At 33.0% G+C, this 19866-nt stretch overlaps 1 protein-coding gene across 11 annotated transcripts in view; it reads right to left on the minus strand.

Annotated features, from left to right (window-relative positions):
- FAM126A (family with sequence similarity 126 member A) overlaps positions 1-19866 on the minus strand; it is a 132394-nt gene that overhangs the window by 26974 nt on the left and 85554 nt on the right. For 5 of the 11 annotated variants that reach the window (XM_042968024.1, XM_042968039.1, XM_042968031.1 and 2 more), the window contains exons 11-12: positions 5369-6900; positions 1954-2035 (exon numbers count right to left, since the gene is read on the minus strand). In XM_042968024.1, coding sequence (XP_042823958.1) covers positions 6326-6900 — 575 coding nt within the window. In that variant the 3' untranslated portion in view covers positions 1954-2035; positions 5369-6325. The other 6 variants (XM_042968065.1, XM_042968059.1, XM_042968075.1 and 3 more) reach the window with 4 other exon arrangements.

The following is a 19866-nucleotide window of genomic DNA, read 5'->3' on the forward strand; positions in this document are numbered from 1 at the left end:
TGCATGCTATATTTAGATCATGCTTAGAAAAATAATGCTTTCCTCCCTGCATACCAGCAAACATATGTGTATATGTATTATTGTATATATACACACATATATAATATATACACGTTATACACTTGCTATATATGTATATAGAAACTTACCATACATACAAAACACCCATATTAAATGTTCCACACACTTCTTATGAAAATGGGATCACACACACACACACACACACACACACACACACACGTATGATATGTGTGTGTGTATGACATGATTTTTTTCAGGGAACATTATATAATACAATCTTTCTGAATCACCACATACAGATCTGCCTTGTTTTTAACAGCTACATTATATTCCACTATATGCAAGTACCATAATTTATCGAGTTCTTTATTATTGGTCATTTAGTTGCTTTGTTTTGTTTTGTTTTGTTTTGTTTTTGCTATTATAAGCAATGCTGCAATGAACACCTTTACACATTTGTGCTAAAATTTCTGTAGAATATAAGGACTGGAATAGACACAGAAGAGTAGAATTGCTAGGTGGGAGGGTGTATGTATTTTAAAGTTGGATAGATTCTGCTGAATTGCTCAATGACTTAGTTGTATCAATTTACACTCCTGTGGTAAGTTAGCCGAAGATTGTTTTCCACACACCTATACCAATACCAGTGTCAATCTCATTTTTATCTATCTGACACATAAAAAAAAATGACAAAATCTTAATTTGCATTTTACCATGTTTTTAACATCAGAATAATCAGCACTTGGTTTACCACCGAAACACAATTATCTAAAGTTCTACAAAACATATCACAATTTATTTTTGGAAAACTTTTATTTTTATGTTAAAAATTAACTCTCTCACCTGTAAGACAGATGGGATGAATGAATTTCAAATATATGTCCACTATGTAGTATTTACTTAGTACCTCCTTTTACCAAGTAATACAAAAGGAAAGTGAGAGTCATAGAGCTGTGTTCAAGCCCTAGCTTTCCCACCCAGCAGCTATGTGACCTTGGGCAAGTCACCTGCCCTTTAGAGAGCTTCAGTTTCCTCTTTTGTAAAATGGGGATTCTACTCATTTTGTAGAATTGGTTTGAAGATGAAATGAGATTATAATTTTAATTATATATATTAGCTATTACCACTGCCACAATAACAATGCACAGGAAATTAGCAAATGACTAGAATTGTTTGTAAAGTCCTTTCTTAACAATTACAAAATAATTATATCAGTATTACCAAAGTCAGATTCTTTGAGATCAGTCAACGATTTATTGGGATTACTAAAGTCACTAGGAGAATATATATTTCATAGGGCTAATATACTGCTTACAACATCACTGTTGTGCTTCTCTCCAAATACTTTCCTAATAGTTCAGGAAACATTTCCCAAATTACATAGTTCCTTAGCTAAAATGGAATTAGCCAAATATACAATCAAATCAACTACACACCAGGAACTTCTTTTCAAGTTTCTAAGACAGTCTTGTTTCTAAGCACACACAATGAAGCAATTCAAGTAATGCCATAGAGATTTCCTAGAGCCAATAAATGAAATTCGAAAATTTTATAGTAGTATAATATATTAGAGACTCCATCCTTCATTCTTTCCCAAAACTAATCCCAACCTAACTCACACATTCCTTAAATGGCTCAATACCCACTATGCAAAAAGTCCTATGTTCAGAACTAGGGGCATAAAACCTCTGTACTCAAGAGATAAAGACTCATATTAAAGATAAAAGGGCAAAGTTTTATTATCTATATTTGCCTGTGCTTCTGGTTTGATAAATAATGAGTCAATGGCACATGACCTACGGAGCTCATTTTCTCTTGGATGGACACCAATGAACTTACTTCCTATCCTTGGGCTGTGTAAAACATACAGCTGGAAATGAGATGTCATTGTCCTATGGCTTACTCCCAAAAGTTCTCAATGGCTCAACTCACCTAAGTCTTCCTCCTTTAACTTTCTTCCTCCACATCATGACTTTTGCAAAAATTTATGATGATTTTTAATGAGTAAAATGATCTGGAAAACATATTTTTTCAGTTTTTATTTCAATAAAACAAGAGGCAACACTGCTGTATAAAGTACTGCATAAGGACATTTACACAAATATACAAAACTTCAAAAAACTAAACTCCAGTTTATTTCCATAGCCTTAAAAATGTAGAGAGCACATAAAAATATGCAAAGTCATAGTTTATTCTTTAGGAATGTAAACTCCTGGAATACAATTAGAAACAAGTACATTTACTATGAAAAGATTAGTATCACTACAGGATTAGAAATAAAGATAAGCAGTACACAAAAAACCCTACATAAGAGAAAGCAAAGGTATGCAAAATAAGATCTTGAGTTTACTAAAAGAAACTTCATATTAAGACACAGGTACTCTAGATCTCTGCTATAAAAAAACACAAAAACATCTTCCAAAATGTTCACTGCTAGTCTTTTTAGATATGCACAAGTTACAAAATACATAGGATAACATATTTATGTTCTCTGATAAAGAATTTAACAATATTAAACATAAATGTGAATAACTCAAGTACTGAGTATAATTTTACTAAGCAACTAATCTAAAAATATAAATTTCATGCTAAGTAAAGGACTAGAGAGTTTATATTTTTTTATCCAAAGACTGGGAAGACACTATTATACATTTATTTCTATCTACAATGCTTAACTTAAGTGCCCATCAAATTATTCTTCTCTTTAATGGCTTTTTAAGAAACATTTTTTGTTATATTATTTATGATATAGATTTCCTTGATGTGCTTCCCTTTAACAAAGTGTAAATTTATTGTGCCTATAGAGTCAAATGTTAAAGTCTTATTTTAAATATCTATTTAAAATTATGTCTCAGAGTACAATTTTTTTCTCTATAATTTAAATGTAAAGGTTTTAACATTGTAATTTGAGTCTTCCAAAATAGGCAAAATCCCTTAAAACTGGTATCATTTTTATCTATTTTGGTTTTAAAAAACCTATTTCCCTTTAACTTTTTGTTTTGTTTATTAAGCAGTTGCTTCATAATTGAAAAGGGCAACAAAATACTGCTTTTTCAAAACAAACTTTGTCATCATTTAAGGACTGAGAATTTCTACCCTTCAAATCTACAGAGCTGCCTCAAAAAGTTCCATGGTGGAGTACAAGGGGTTCCAGGGTGCTCACCTGTCCTAGGTCCTCTGGGGACACTCCCTTGAACTTGATTCCAAAGGCAAGTCCCTACTCAATTCCAAAGGCAAATGCTGGGACCTACCTTCACTAGAATACCCCAGGTAGTTGAGTAGTTGAAGAGTGAGAGGTTGGGTAATTTTAAGACTCCCTAATGGCTTAAAATGTGGAATGGAACTATCATTTTTGTTCAGATCCTTTGAACTATGGGGTGCAATTTCCCATTTGGGGCAGAATCCTTTTTGTGATAAAGATATAGAGGAGATCTGTGACCAAATGGTTACATTAGCATCTTTGTGAAAAAATGACCTAAAAAAGTCACCCCAACTTTAAAATCTGGAAAGCTGAGTAAGAGGGATAATTTTAATTGTTACCATAGTTAGCATTTATCCAATATTTATAATTGCTATAAAAATTTTCAAATGTATAACCCTTATTTGAAATAGTATCAAAGGTGCTATTAAATAATTTTACTGTCAACATAACTTCCAGGAAATCAACTCGTGCAAATTACTTGAAACAAAAATTCAGAACCACTCCACTAAGTAAGCCTTCAGAGTTCTTTAAAGAATATACACATGAAGATTTGTTGTGCATTGTATAAAACGGTGGTACCTCTTTCATACTTAAAATGGTAGGCATCTACAGCTCTGATTCCATTTATAGTTAATATGAAAAATATAAAATGTTATAATTTTATTGTAAAAATAAATGAAAATCATTAAAAATTTAGAAGTAAGGATCTAATAAGTGTCATAGACACTATTAAAAATTTATAAGCTATTAAAAACAATGAAGATTATAATATTTAGTATCTAACATATTTGATCTAGTGTTGTGAGACCACTGAAAATTCCAAATATTAGGTAGGTAATTTGTACTTTTGATACTCTCTTTTTAAACTTTAATGCACATAAAAATCACTTAAGGATCTTGTTAAAAGGCAGATTATGATTCGGTAGATTAAAAGTGGCTCTGAAATTCTACATCTTTAACAAGATGCCTAGTGATGCCAATGCTACTTACTGGTCCTCAGACTGTAGGAGTAGCAATGATCTAGAATAATACCAAAATGAGGTTCCATTACAGCAGTTGATCATTAAAATCTGATCTCTCATTTCTGCCAGCTGTTTCCTCAGATTTATTCTACAATGTTTCCTAAGCACTTGACTTGCTTAAAAGGCCAATCTTCTAAAATTAATTCTTAAGACTATTAATATTGTTAGTAGCTATATGCCTGAGGGAATTTTTTTGTTAAAGAATAGAAAAAGACAAAAGGAAATTCACAGTGACATTTTACAAATATTTTAAATTGTACACAGGATTCCTGTTAAATTAATACAATATCAAGTTTCACGGTCTAGTCTTACCTTTTTTTTTTCTTTTTCTTTTTTAAACTACAGTTTATGGCAATAGATCTTATTCCATTTCTATTAGTGGAACTAAAAAACTCAAATTCACTTCTAATAAAAGCCATATTCTATTCAAGATTAATGAATGAAAACTAGTTCATGCTTTTTGAAGATTTAAATTTAAAATGGTAGCCAAAGCAGTTATGATCAAAACTGCATTCATAGCGTATGCTTTAGCACTCTTTAGGACATACAAATTTTTCACATTTGAGCTCTGCATAAGCAGGCACAAAAGGAAAACTAACATTTTCTGTGCAACTACAGCTAGGGACTGTGAATAAGGAAACCACTGTGCATTAATAGTGAAGGAGACAAAGAGGGGACAGACAGGCCTTCCCTCCCAGTCAACTTACCCTTATCCTCAGCCCTGCTTTCTTTCTCTCCCCCTGAATTATTAGTTACGTACATTTGATTTACAGGGAGCCTTGACCACAGCTAAAAGGACGAGCACTAGCAAATACCACATTTTACATCTATCTAGAGGTCACACAGTTCTCTACAGCTACATACAAGTTTGTTTAGCTTCTGCCATATTGCCTTTTTTATTTTTATTTTTTGGTTGGGGCCAACTACATTGATTATTCTTTCTACCATGACAAGAACATTCAAACTAGGCCTGTTCACAAACAAATTATTTAACTTCTTTCATATTTTACAATTCTAAATTTAAGAGCACAAACATAAATAAACCTAAATTAATTACATAAATGTCCTTTGTCCATATTTCATTATGCTTTCTTTCATGACATTTTAGAGATGAAAAATTTACCTAATTTCCTTCATTTGCTGACAAACAATTCAATATTATATGGTTGACACCGGTGTCTTGAGAGCTGTGTTGCACGATTTACGATGATTTCCAGGAAGACTTCAATGATGTATACTTTGAATTCTAGGAAACCAAACTACCTAGGATTTCCAAAGTCAAGCAGCAGGGTAAGTCAGCTTCATGGCTGATTACGTTTTAGGAATTGAAAGGGATTTTCACCTGCTAAATCCAGATCAAATACTTCAAAATGACACATCTACTGGCAATCTGATTTTTATATAAAAATGTTCCAAAGATAACAACAGAAATCCCTCTACCCTTCCCCTGGAATTACATAATAGTCTAGGTACTGAGTTACGAGGCTTTTTCCAGTGCTTTATATAAATGATTCCACTAATCTTAAGGACAATCTGATTACAAACATTTTTATCAGGCACTTTTCATACACATCATTCTTGTTTTTTTAACATGCCTGATTTTCAGACTGCCCTGTTGTGCAGTCAGCGACAGAATTCCTGGAGTTGCACACTCTGCCTCCTTTCAAAAACAGCTCCCATGCATGAGATTCCCTTTTACGCTGAAGGCCAAACATACAACTACCAAAATAGGGGTTATTAAAAAATAAGAACTCACAACCTCACATGAGATGTCCCCAATTTGATCAGACAACTTGCCAAAATGTATTGTGACACTGACCATCTTAGACCATAGAAACAAATAAGAAAGAAAAAAAAAAAGACTCAAATCAAGGGGGGAAAATACACCCAAGAAATAACAGGACCACGTTTGACCTTATTACAACCTACACGTTATTCCCTTCATAAGGTCAAGGTAGCCTTTAGAATTTAAGACACAAGGGCTCCCGTCTGGGACAGGGATGAAAGACGATGGGTGCTTTCATAAAGAAGCAGAGTCGTATTTCTAGATTCACTAGTTAGGTGGGAAAACTATTACAAATTAATCTGTAGACAAGGTAATGCTGATACTAGGAGGTCTCTGCTGACCTGATGGATGCTTCACTGGAAGTTCAGTCCTTTCAGAAACGTAAATAAGCTTTTCTTCTTGGAGACTACAAGCAGAAAACCTATTGGCATCTGTCCCAGGCCCACAGCCAACAGCAGATGATGGGTTATGTGGGACTGTGACACCACTGACTTGTTCAAAGGATTTACTGAATACAGTTGCAGCTGTCTTAGCCAAACCATGGCTACAAGGTTTAGGCAGAGATTGGCTGGTAGTTAATGTCAGTCTCTTCAAAGAGAGAAGCTCAAGATTCTCACTTTGGGCTCTCTGAGTTTGTTTTCGGGCAAAGTGGTCTTTGCAAGACTCCCCTGTGGTTTCTTTTTCTTTTCCTCCCGTTTTGCTTCCTCCTGACCGTCTCTGAGTCTTTCCTACACTTGTCTTGTTACTAGAATTGTTACTACTGTTTGATAAACCCGATTGGCTAGTACTAGACGCAGCCCGGGAATAAAATCCCTCGTCAACTTCAGATATCTCCATGAGTTCTTCTTGACCTGTTAATTCTGTATTTCCTAAACAAAGAAATAATAAAGATTAATTAATATTAAGTATCTTAAATAATTCTTATTTCATGATTAATACCAAATCAATGATACTTTAAACTTTAGCATAATTACATAAAACAACCCATTATAGACCGAAATTAAAGGATAAATTGAAACATTGTATAAAATGTAAAAAATAGTTCATTGTAACTAAATAAGAGTAATTTAGAGTGTATTAAACAAAAAGCATGCCATAACACCCCCCGGCCCCCATGTTTTAAGAAAGATTTCTCTTCCAGTTCATGCAAAAGATCAGAAACAATTAAGGAAAATATCACACAGTAAAACTAGGGGTAAAGTCTCCCCAAGTAGCAAAGCAATATAAAATCGAAGCTCTTACCAAGGAACTTTAAAAAAATGGTATTAAGATATTTTAAAGATTTTTTTAAAGGTTGCATTCTACATTCTAGATTATTTTACAAAGATGAAAAAAAATAGACCCTAAGTATCACAAGTTCAAACTTGTTAAAATTCTATATACATTATCCTTCAAATCAAAGATGTTAAAAATATAAAGATAAAATATAATTTTAGATCTCAAAATATAAGCAGAAAATTACTGTGGAAGTAATCTTCTGCCTTAGTTTTTATAACAGTTTATTCAGAGAAAATATAGGTACGACCATTCCAAAGAGCATTAGATCATTGAGAAATTGTGGTGCATAATTCATGCATTTTGATTATTAGATGACATGCAAAATTTCTGTGACTGTGCAACTGTTGCTTAAGACATGCAGCAGTGGCCCTGTGCCATGAGATACCTTGGAGGGCAGCTAGAAAGTGCTCTGCTAAAACTGCACTCTGCCAGGTGAGTTTATTCCATCCTCCATCATTTTTCTTACAGATTTTTGCCTCCTGATCTCTGGCAAGCCTTTGCTCTCAGTTCTAGGATCTGTGGCTGTTTCCTGCACACCCTGTATATGCTGAGCATCAATCTCTCCTAGTGTTCTGCCTTTTTCCCCATTCCCGGTTCTCTCTCCGGCCACATTTGTGACACTAATCTCAGGAATGACAAGGATGCCCAATTCACTGGTATCATTACTGTTGTCAGGTTGCTCTAGAATTGAAGATGATAAGACAAAATGATGGCTGAAAACAAAACAAACTAAAAATGCAAAACAAGAAAAACAAAAGATCCCAAACAAAAATTGGACAACTGAATGTTATGAATTAAGCCAAATATCTGCACTGTGGAAATTTCCATAATTTTCATTACTTTGACAGTACTGGAAACAGCAGGGTCATGTTCTTTAATTTTAAATGACAATGAAAAAACTCACGGAGCATCAATTCATGTTCTGCATTTTTTCACACACACATTTGACACGGACCATGAAACAGAAATTTTTTTGTAAATCAAAATAGAATTTCTATTGTTTAAAGATAGTATTGTAACCACTGGAACTTAGGTCAAGCCCTGGGCAAATGTTCCAGGATGTGCAGCCAAAACTCTGGCTCTTGTCAACATTAGGAACCAAGACACCTAGGAATTCCCCTTGTACATTTAAAATTCTATTTTTTTAATTAAATTACAATGAGGCTGACTTAATAAACTAAAAAATTGGGAAAATGATTATTCACTCATAATATCAAGGTTACTAATGCTGCAAGTCAGTTTTTATCTCACAAACCAATCATTGTGTGCATTAGTAAATATTAATGCAGCTATAATACAATTAAATATTCTATTCCTTCAGATTTGTACTCACACCATAAATTTAGGTCAGCCTATAACAGTTCATTACTAAGCTGGAGAGAAATAAAAATGGATTGGAAAAACAACTTGGCTGTTGGTCCTTTATTCTGAAAATAGCCATTGTAATCAAAACAAAGGAATGGAACTCCTAACCAGCTAAAACTTGTAAACATTTTATTCTGTGTCTTAAATCACAAAGCATGGCTTTATTTAAAGTTGCCAAGGAAATATCTGTAATAAATGGAAAAAAATAACATAAATATATCTACCATGGGTCATAATGAAAATTAAAGTTCAAAACAACACAAGACTATGTAAAACAGTACATACTCTTAAAAAAACATGGAACACAAATCTGTTTGAGAGATACTACCTACTACTTTCAAATGTTCCTCATGATAGGATTATCAAGCTCCCATTCATGGTGCTAAAGCACGTGAAACAATAATAGGTAGTAAAAGAATGGAGGCCAGAGCCACATACTCTTAAGGGTCTCAAACTTTGCTACACACTGGTATCACCTGGGAGTCTTTAAGAACTACTCCTACCAGGCTCTCAAGCTAGACATTTTGATTTAATTAGTATGAGGTATGACCTAGACATTGGGATTTTTAAAAGGTCCTAGTGACTAGTGTGCAGCAAAGTTTGAGAACCAATGCTCTATTCTAACAAATTCTTTCAAATTTTGAAAACTTAAAGCAAAAGTTATTATGAATGTCCTAGGTACTTCATACCCAGCAGCAATACGCACTTCAGGAGGTCCTTGAAGCTTCATGTTACCCTGGGCTGGGGGGCCAATGTGCTGGTATAATAATTTCCCATTTACTTAGAGCTTCACAAACCTCTGACTAGAGGTTCTCTAAATGAAATGTTTATTTCCTAAACAGGCCAAAGCATGTTAGTGAGGTAGTTTTACCTCAATGAGATTAAAAAATTCCAACAGAGCCTATTTCCCCTTGCTAATAGCTATCTTCAAAGTAAAGGCAAGTAAAAATCTGAGGTAAATGCCAGAAGCCACTGCAACTGAGAGTAAAATCATCATGGCGCTGTTGGGTGACAGGCAAGACCTGTCCATTTATGTTATAGAAGCTTTTTCACAAAAGATCTATTAAAGGGACTATCTAGTCCAAAAAAATTATGAACTGTAGAAATATCCAGACATAGCAAAGCCAATGAATACTAAAATTTAACAAATTTTAAAAGATATTCATTGGTGGCCTAACAGAATAAAAAACAACACAACTTACATTTGAACGGCAGTAAACAGTTTTTTTTAGAGTATTTGAGTATATTATTCAATTATATTCTCTCCCATTTACAGACAAGGAAACTGAAGTTCAGAAAGAGTTAACTATTCAGCGGGTGAGCTAAACAGCGAAATCTTTTGACTCCAAATGTCAATTCTAACATACTATAGTCTAACTCTAACATATTATAGTCTAACTCTTCAATTCATTCAAAATCAATTTGAGTTAAATTCTCAGGAAAATTACAGAATAAAGATAACTACATAACTCCAACATTTGCTACATGATTTTGCTCTCTATTTTTTCTCCAGTTTCTTCCCCCACATGTGACCCAATCCCCCGGAACACGCTTTCTTACCAGTCTTGCTATTCCCTAGACCTGGAATGCTCTTCCCCACATAGCTACTTCCATGGCTCATCTCCTTACTTCTTTCAGGTCTTTTCTCAAAAATGTCCTTCTCAGTGAAACCTTCCCTGATCATCCCATCAAGTTTCAATGTCCCCCATATTTCATACACTCTCTTCTCTACTTTGTTTATTCTCAGCACTTAATCACTCTCTAATACAATTATTTATGTATCATGTCCCACGAGGGCAGGGACTTTTGTCTGGTCACTCCTGCATACCTTGTACCTGAGAAAGTAGCTTGCATATAGTTGGTGCCCAATTAACATTTGCTTGATAAATTAAATGAATGTCCTGTTACATGGTGATATTATTAAAAACAATAAAGGTGAAAAATCATGGAGAAGACATGACAAAGGTAAACTAGGAAAGTGTTACCTGACTACATAAAAAGAAAAAAATTATATACAGCTTATGCTAATAAGAATTTTTACATGGCAGAGAAAAGCAAAGTCTCTTTTGGAAAAGTGAAGTAGCCGTTTCTAAATGCAGGTTTAGTAAAATGCTTAATAATGTCCAAAATATACATTTTTTAAATTTACAGTTCATAATAAATTATATTATGCTCTAGATAAAATAGCAAAGGAGAAGAAGTTAATCTTTCTTTAAGAAAATTAGAGAGGAGATGTTTTAAGGGAATAAAGGTATTAGAAAATAGAACATAATGTTTGAAAGCCCAGAATCTAATGTTAAATCTATGCAAAAGGTGTCATGGTTGTTCTATGCCTATAAAAAACAATACTTACATTTGACTTCAAATAATTCGAAAAGTTCAAAAAAGATCCAAAGAGAAATGTCTCAAAGAATAGTTTATTTGTATAACCTCTACAAACAGGTAAACTTCTCCCCACATACAGAAATAAGGAGAGTTAAAGAATACTTTAAAAGACATTTCCAAATTGGTTCTCAAAGTCACTCAAATCATTTCTCCCTATAAAATTTCTTCCAGCTTTGAGAAAAAAAAAAAAGGTAAAACAAATTGCAAATATCATTAAAACTGATCACGAAAAGTTGTGTTTTCCCTCATATGTAATCTTATAATCCCAAATATCTATCCCATTACATCACTCATGAAGCTCCTTATCCTAGCTATAGCTTTTTTTTTTTTTTTATGGCTTCCCTATTTACTAAAAGTGACAACTTAAATAAAGGAATATCATTTATCCATAGACTCTACACAGCTTTGTACTAAGACTACTTTGTAAGTCAAAAGGAATCTGGTTATGACCCAAGGCACTTACAGTATTTTATAAATATGTGTGAAAATAATAAAACAAGCCAAAGCTTTAAAAATTAACCTATCCTTTAAACATCTGCATCATGCCATTTTGACATTATGAAAAGTATGTTTGAGTAAGCTCTAAAATAAAGTGATATACATTCCTTTGCAATTTATAAGATATAAATATTTTAAATGTCATAATATATTTGAACAGCTTCATACCTTTTAATCCAGTCAGTTTATGTTTATAATTTATCCTATTCAGTAGAAGAAAAATGCTATCTATAGTCATTAAGCTATTCATTGCAGTGTTATCTATAATAGCAAAAAGTTAGAAACAAATTATTTAACATGTTAAGGAAATGGTTGAATAAATGATGGAATATCAAGTCAATGTGGTATTATGTAGCCATTAAAACAACTGGACTTACTAGGAGAACTTAGGAAAATGCTTGACAACATTAAATGAACAAAAGCAAAACATCAAAAATTTTAAATAGAGCACAACTATGAAAAATACATATACATGTGGAAAAACCTATAAAATGATAATTCTTTAAGAATTGGGATTATAAGTGAATATCCCTCTACTCAGTTTACTATCATGTTGTTACAGTGTTTTTCAAAAAAAGAAGGAATGGATTGCTCAGTCTATACTATAAATTTCTTTATCATTCATTCACTCACTTATGCATTCAACTACTATGTATTGAGCACCTATTATATGCCAGACAATGTTTTAGATGCTGGGGATACAATGGCCAACCAAAGACCCTGCCCTCCCAGAGCCTACACTACAGTATGGGAATTAAGGAAACAACAGAATTTTAGATGGAAAATGCAGTGAAGAAAATAAGCATAATGGGAAAGAGTAAAGGAGGATGGTAGGGGAGAAAGTCTACTTAAGATGAATGGTCTGGGGAGACCTCTTTGAGAAAGGGATATTTGAGATGTGATCTGAATGATGAAAAGTCACTGTCTACATAATGATGTGGAAGAAGACAGTTCAAGCTGGCACTTTCTTCTCATCTTTCAAACCTCAGCTCAAATATCTCAAATTACTAGTATGAACCTCCTAAGACAGAAATGGCTTAGTGTGTTGAAGAATTAGAAAGTAAGATGAGTCTGGTCTTCACTTCAGGTCAAAGTGATAGGCAAGATACCATATCACCTATGCCAAAGTGTAGACCTTGTATTTTGTTCTGATTGCAATGGGCAGCCATTGACAGGTACACAGATACACTGTGTGTATTTTATTAGCATTTCTTATCAACAGAAGTCATACTTATGTAACACAAAATATTGAGTATGAAGCGTGCCCTGGGTTAGAAAAAACAGCACTGTAACAATCTATAGCCTGGGCCAGTAATTTGCAAGGCAGATTAGAAGAAATCAAAGCTTCCATAGAAACACGGAATAAGGACCCTGCAGTTAATGAGCTGCAATCTGAGTAAAGACATCAACAAACATTAAGACTTAGAAATATGGGTCCTGAAGCCAGAAGTAGATGTTCCAGAAAAAAAAGAGCAGTCTGGGGCACCAAGAAAAACACAGTATGGACTAGAATGATTTATTTTTTTAATTAAAAAAAAATTTAATGTTTACTTATTTTTGAGAGAGAGACAGACAGAAACAGAGCATGAGCACGGAAGGGGCACAGACAGAAGGAGACACAAAATTGGAAGCAGGCTCCAGGCTCTGAGCTGTCAGCACAGAGCTTAATGCCGGGCTTGAACTCATGAGCCATGAGATCATGACCTGAGCTGAAGTTGGATGCTTAACTGACTGAGCCACCCAGGTGCCCCTAGAATGATTTATTTATAAACATACTGCTTAGGAGCTATTGCCTGTTTCCTTAAGTAAGTATCAGTCAAGTCTTTAGCTTTTGTTGCCTATATAGGAAATGATACAATTCTTCTTACTGAGGCGGATACAGTCATTCTCAGTAACTTCTTTTGTTGTCCTTATTAAGTCTCAGGTTAAAAAAAAATCTCTTTGAGATGTGCAACATATGGATGCTGCCAGAACAGGTGAATCCTTCATGATGATAAAAAATCCTCATGACCAGACATACCAAAACCAGGTAAGCAACATGTATTACAAAACTATCTATAAAAGCTTTTTTCTTCTTCTGTGTGCAATGTGTAACAAATGCTCCTAAAAGTGTGATGGCTGGGGAGCTGGGGGGGGGGGGGGGGGGGGAAGGGCAGTGCTCAATGATAAGTAAAAATAATAAAATCCTCAACCATAGCAAGAACTCTTCCCTAATGGAAGGCCTCCTTAACAAAAAATGTAGAACACAATGATTTACAAATAAGTGTTTTTGCCTCATAAGACCAATAATTTTGAAATATTTTGCTACCCTGTGTAGAAAAGCATTTTTATTTCATTTTCCCTAGAAATAGACTAAGATTTTTTTGTTTTCTTCTAAAGTTGGCTAAGCCAGGATATCTGAGGCTTTTCTCTTTCAACCTAATGTTTATTTATATGTGTCAATTGTACAACGTGATATTTTAGCTCTGGCTAATCTGTCCTTTTTCTTGTGATCATCTAATATTTCCTAATATTTTATTTTGTCCTCCATGACCATAAAGATTCATACCAAGAGTGCCAGTTAAAATTCACGCAGAGCTAATTTTGGTTAGAAAGAAATGCTTATTTTTGGCCCAAATGTTTTATCATCTATATCAGGAAAGAAAAATTTATTCCTCAAATAGTATTTTAGAATCTGAAAATAATGGAGCATCTCAAAATGATTCTAAAAACATTTCAACCTTTTTATAAAACTGCCAGATCATTTTTTCTAATTTCCTTAACAAGTAAGGCAACTTTTAAAATAAATACATAAGCATTATACATTTCTATCTACAGATGTGAAATTCCGATAACCAATTCTTAAGAGTTTGCTATGTTTGGTTTAAAATTATGAGTTCTGTGTTTCTCAAAATGCTTTCATAACTATTAGCAATTTTGTTTCTCCTCAATTGAATGTTTTTCTCATAAATTCATAAAATCAGATTCACAAAATAAATGTGACATCTCAAGACTTATGACATTCATGGGGTGCCTGGGTGGCTCGGTCGGTTAAGCGTCCGACTTCGGCTCAGGTCATGATCTCATGGTCCGTGAGTTCGAGCCCCGCGTCGGGCTCTGTGCTGACCGCTCAGAGCCTGGAGCCTGTTTCAGATTCTGTGTCTCCCTCTCTCTCTCTGCCCCTCCCCTGTTCATGCTCTGTCTCTCTCTGTCTCAAAAATAAATAAACGTTTAAAAAAAATTAAAAAAAAAAAAAAGACATGACATTCATAATGTCATAATATAGGAAGAGTCTACCTTAAATGTTTGGAAATATTTACAAATAATTATTTTCTAAAATATTTAACTGAAATACACTTCTTATAATTATTCAGACTTGTTCAACAGTTAGATATTTAGTGATAATCAAATTAATAATAATTTCTATATCAATAAATTATTTTCCAACATGAACTGCATCTTTTTATTGTTCTTTTTCTTTTCTCATCTAATATGTTAGTACTAAACCACTAGAACAAATTAAAACAAATCACACTTTTCATCATTTTTAAAAAGTATAATCACAGATCTCTTTGAATTTTGCTATAATCATTTAAATTTATTTAAATATCCATTAAATAGAAACTTAATGCTAAAAATGTGATCAAACTGCTATAACATGAAACTTCACTTTTTTAGACTTAATCTATGTAAACTGTATTTTATTTTACTTTTCACTTAAACATTTCATATAATTTATTAAGTACCCTAAAATCCTCAGTGTACTTATTTTGTATTATTAAGTTGAAGACTTAAATATATATGTAGTTCTTTTTTTTAGTTCTTTTTCACTACTTAAAACTTTGTATTGTTGACTAAATCAAAGTCATGAAATACAATGTTATAAAAGGACCTAATTTATAAATACTGTTCTTATTATTGATACCTACCTGGGCAAACAGTTGTAACAACAAATAAATGAGAAATACAAATTCAATCTATTCTATTTTCATGTTAATTTGGGATTAAGTGAGACAACAGGTATTAAAACAACCTTCTAAAAAGTCCAGACTGTAACAGTAATATAAATGTCAGATTAGGATACTATACTTCAGGGCTGTAAAAATTACAAAAAAAAAAAAAAAAAAAAAAAAATCATTAAGTTGGTTGTTACTATTATATAACACATGTATACTTTTGTGTCTGATACTTACTCACACTAAATGTTTATCTCAAATTGAGAAAATCCAAACTATAAGCTTCAAAAAACATCATTTTATGGAAAAGCTCAAATATAGGACCATGCGAACAGCAAGCTAGCTAATAAAAACTTATCAAGAATACAATTATGGTGTAGCTAATGAAACAAATTAAATAGTCCTTAATGAGTTAACAATCGGCTTTTATGTAATGCTTTGAATCATACCAAATGTTTTTCACTTACTTGCCTCATTATCTCACAAATAAATGCACAAGTAGAAACAATGGTGGGCAGTAATAAAGAATTGGGATTTCACTAGATAAGCCTTTTTATTAGATAACCAGTTGGCAAAAATTATAAGCACTCATTATTTGCAACCATAACTTAATTAGGGGACTTTTCTAGAACAAAGAAGTGATATTTTAACAAGTGTTTTAAAAGAACAGAGAAAAGTTGGTTACCTTCTTCCAAGTATAGATATTTTTTTTTTTTAAGTGGAAGAAGAATGAGTCATAATGGTTGGTGGGGGTGGGGGGTGCAGGGAGACAGACAAAAAAACAGCAATTAAATTTGTTCTGGAAGAGGAGAGGGAATGGAAAAAGTACAAGGAAATAAATAAGTACAGATTGTATAATAGAACCTTAAAGTGGTGGAAAATCATTCAGGGATTTAAGAAAAAGGTCTATTAATAGCTGAAATGGTAGATGATGAAGAAAGCTTTTAGAAGTAACATTTAAGAATTACTATAGAATTGAAGCACAATTGTAAAGAGATATTTTCTGTTTTCTTTTTAGCTACTTATGTTTATTTTTTAAAGGAAATATATATGTAATAGAATTGCATTTTTATTATTAATTTAAAATTTTCAATAATCTTTTTCACTGTTTTATCTTCTTTTTAATTGGAGTTTTCATTTTGATTCTTGCTTTGGTTATAATCTACTCTTTCTTCCCTTATCTTAATCCTTTTTAAGTGATTATTATTATCCTTTCCTAGTTGCATTTTACTTTCAAATTATAACTTCTAAATAGCCTTCAATCTGTAGGTCATCTGAAAATCTAGGTTTAAAAAATATACACTAAGTAAAACACAATATACTCAAAAGAATTAATAATATATAAATAAAACTATTAATTCTGAAATGATGACCCTTAAAAGTCAAAAGCAGCAGTTCTACATTGTAATTTTACTTTCCAAACATATGTATTGGCATGGAATTACAAAGTCATTAAACTTTTCTCAGAAATGTATACACAAATTTTAAAAAGTTTAAAAAACACAACATTAAGTTAAGCCATATCAGTACAATAGTAAAATAATCAAGTGAGAAGTGGGGGGAAATTAGGCAAATGTGCTAATCGTCAAACATGTCTAAGTTAATAAGTCTGTAGAAACCAAACTTTCCTTAAAAGTCACCCTATTTAGTTGATATGAGGATACACTGTCTGGTCAAAAGTAAAATTACAGGGCCTTACAAATGTACCTCTCTGCCATAGGATGTTGATAGTGGAGGAGGACATACATGGGGGGGAGGGGGACGTGGCAGGAGTCACAGGGTACATGGACGTTGCACTTTCCATTCAATTTTGCTGTGAACCTAAAACTGCTCTAAAAAATAAAGTCTATTGTTATTATTATATAAATAAAGGGCCAAGCAAATAAAACTGATCAAAATATAATCCTAGAAATTTGGATTGTTTTTCAATAGTAATAAGAATATAAATTCTGAAATGTGTGGAAATGTTAAAACTATTAATTTTTTACCTTCCAAAAGAATACTTTCCATTAAAACATAAGCTTTGGATCATTCTTAACTTAAAGAAAAGAATGGCAGATCTGCAATACATTCTAGAAGAGCTCAGAAAAAAAAAAAATTAATGTAAGAAATTAAAACTGTTCCAAATTAACTTTAAAATCACTAAAATATCAGTTAGCATTTGCTGTAAGGATAAAGTTTTTTTCTGTTACAATAAGAGAAAAGAATATATGTGATTAATTGTTCTAATTTAATGCATTTGTTTGCATATGCATATGCATTGGTGACCCAGATATGCAAACATACTAATATATGACTTAATTATCTATATTCTTTAATAACAAGAGATGGAAAGAAAATAAGCAAACAAAAAAAGAAATTCTGCTTGGCTGCTTCCATAGGAGAACCTCATTTACTCCTCTCCCTCTTCTCCCCAGATAGGTTGGAAAAAGGAGAAAAAATGTCCATCAATGGATGGATGAAGAAAATGTGCTATGTATACAACAAAATATTATCCAACCATAAAAAAGAAGGAAATTTTGTCATTTGCAACAATGTGGATGGACCTTGAGGGCATTATGCTAAGTAAAATAAACCAGAGTAAGGCAAACACCATATGACCTCATTTGTATGTGGAACACAAACAAACACACCAAACTCATAGATACAGAGAACAGATTGATGGTTGCCAGAGGCAGAGGTCAGGGGTGGGGTGGGGTGGGCAAAATGGGTGAAAACAGTCACCAGGTATAAACCTCCAGTTATAAAATAAGTAAGTCCTGGGGATGTAAGGTATAGCATGGTGACTATAGTTAATAATACTGTATCATATATTTGAAAGTTGCTAGATCTTAAAAGTTCTTATCACAAGAAAAAAAATGTGTAATTATGTGTAGCAATGGATAGTAACTAGACTTGGTAGAGTCTAGAGTGGTGGTCATCTTGCAATATACACATATATTAAATCATTATGTTGTACACCAGAAATTAACATAGTATTACTAGTCAATTATATCTCAATTTTTGAAAAAGACATATATATAAGAAAACAGAAAAGAAAAAGGGAAGAGACCCACGGAAAGAAAAAAGGGCCAACTGCTTTCTTCTTTCCTGGCACTAACAATAACAAAGAAAGAGACAAGGAAAAAAAAAAGAAATATGTCTTAAGTTCATGTGTCTTGTCCCTTCTCTATCCCCAGCCCTCATCATCACTGTTTTAAAGTTGCATATTCCATGTTCCTACTGTGTGATACAGTTTGGGGTCTGATATGAAATCCCTCCTCCTGCAAGGGTTGGTGTGGTAAGGGAGTGGTAAGGATACAGGTGGAACAGGAAACAGTTTCATAAAATAAAGAAGCTCTAAATGTGCTCCCACAGAGTCATAAACTAAACCTACATCCTATAGCACTATGCTTCAGAAACATTATGGGATGAAAGCCTTTTGTGGTTCACCCTGAAGTCTACAAACCCTTTAACATTGTTTCTGCAAAAATTAATGTAAAAGTAAATTTTGTTAAAATTTATATAATTAATATATAAAAAATCCATTTATAACTTAAGAATTGCCTATATATTTAACAACCAAAGCACAGTTACCTATCTTCCCCACAAGAAGCCAGTGGGCTAGAAAGCCCAAAACAATAAGGTGTTCAAGTAGGAATCAGGATCACAAAGATGGAAAACAGTAGTTTTTAATTCAACAGGATGGGATTAACAATGAAAAACAGCGCTCTGGGAAGGAAAGCCAAAACTACCCTTAAAAGGGAGAATGCAACCTACCTGTAGAGATAAATAAGTATCTTAAAGTAGGAGTATTTTAGTCACTGGAAAAAGAGAATGCACAACTACAGAAGAGTGGTAAACAAGATAAGCCATATTCTATATTGCCTCCGTGAACCTGACTTGCTTTTTTAATAGTTCATTCTCTTCTAAATCCTCATCTGTGATGTTTTTTGTCAACATAAGTGGGAGTTATCCAAGTGTTAGAGTTTTGAGGGTTGAATGAGCATAAGGGGTAGCTGATAAAAGAGATTATTTTAACAAGGCTATCGCATTAAGACACAGGACCAACTCCTCAAACAGTAGCCAAATGGAATCTGGAAGATAGTAAGAATCAAATAGATACAGCATATTCAGGTAGTCTTATCTCTTATTTTGGTAATTTATTCCTATAAAATATTTCTAGAAAATTGCTTTTATTTTACTGCAGGGTGCACATCTTGTTCTGTTAAATGCATGCATGAAAATATACATATACCTCTTTCTCACACACACATGCATAGATACAATTGAACTTCAATATTTCATATTTTTAATAGCAGAACTTATATACTCTTTTCTAATTCCCCATACAGTCACCTAACGAGCAAGAAGGGAATGTGGAAAAGGAATTAA

This window comes from Panthera tigris, chromosome A2 (genome assembly GCF_018350195.1).
Source record: "Panthera tigris isolate Pti1 chromosome A2, P.tigris_Pti1_mat1.1, whole genome shotgun sequence".
NCBI classification, from domain to species: domain Eukaryota; kingdom Metazoa; phylum Chordata; class Mammalia; order Carnivora; family Felidae; genus Panthera; species Panthera tigris.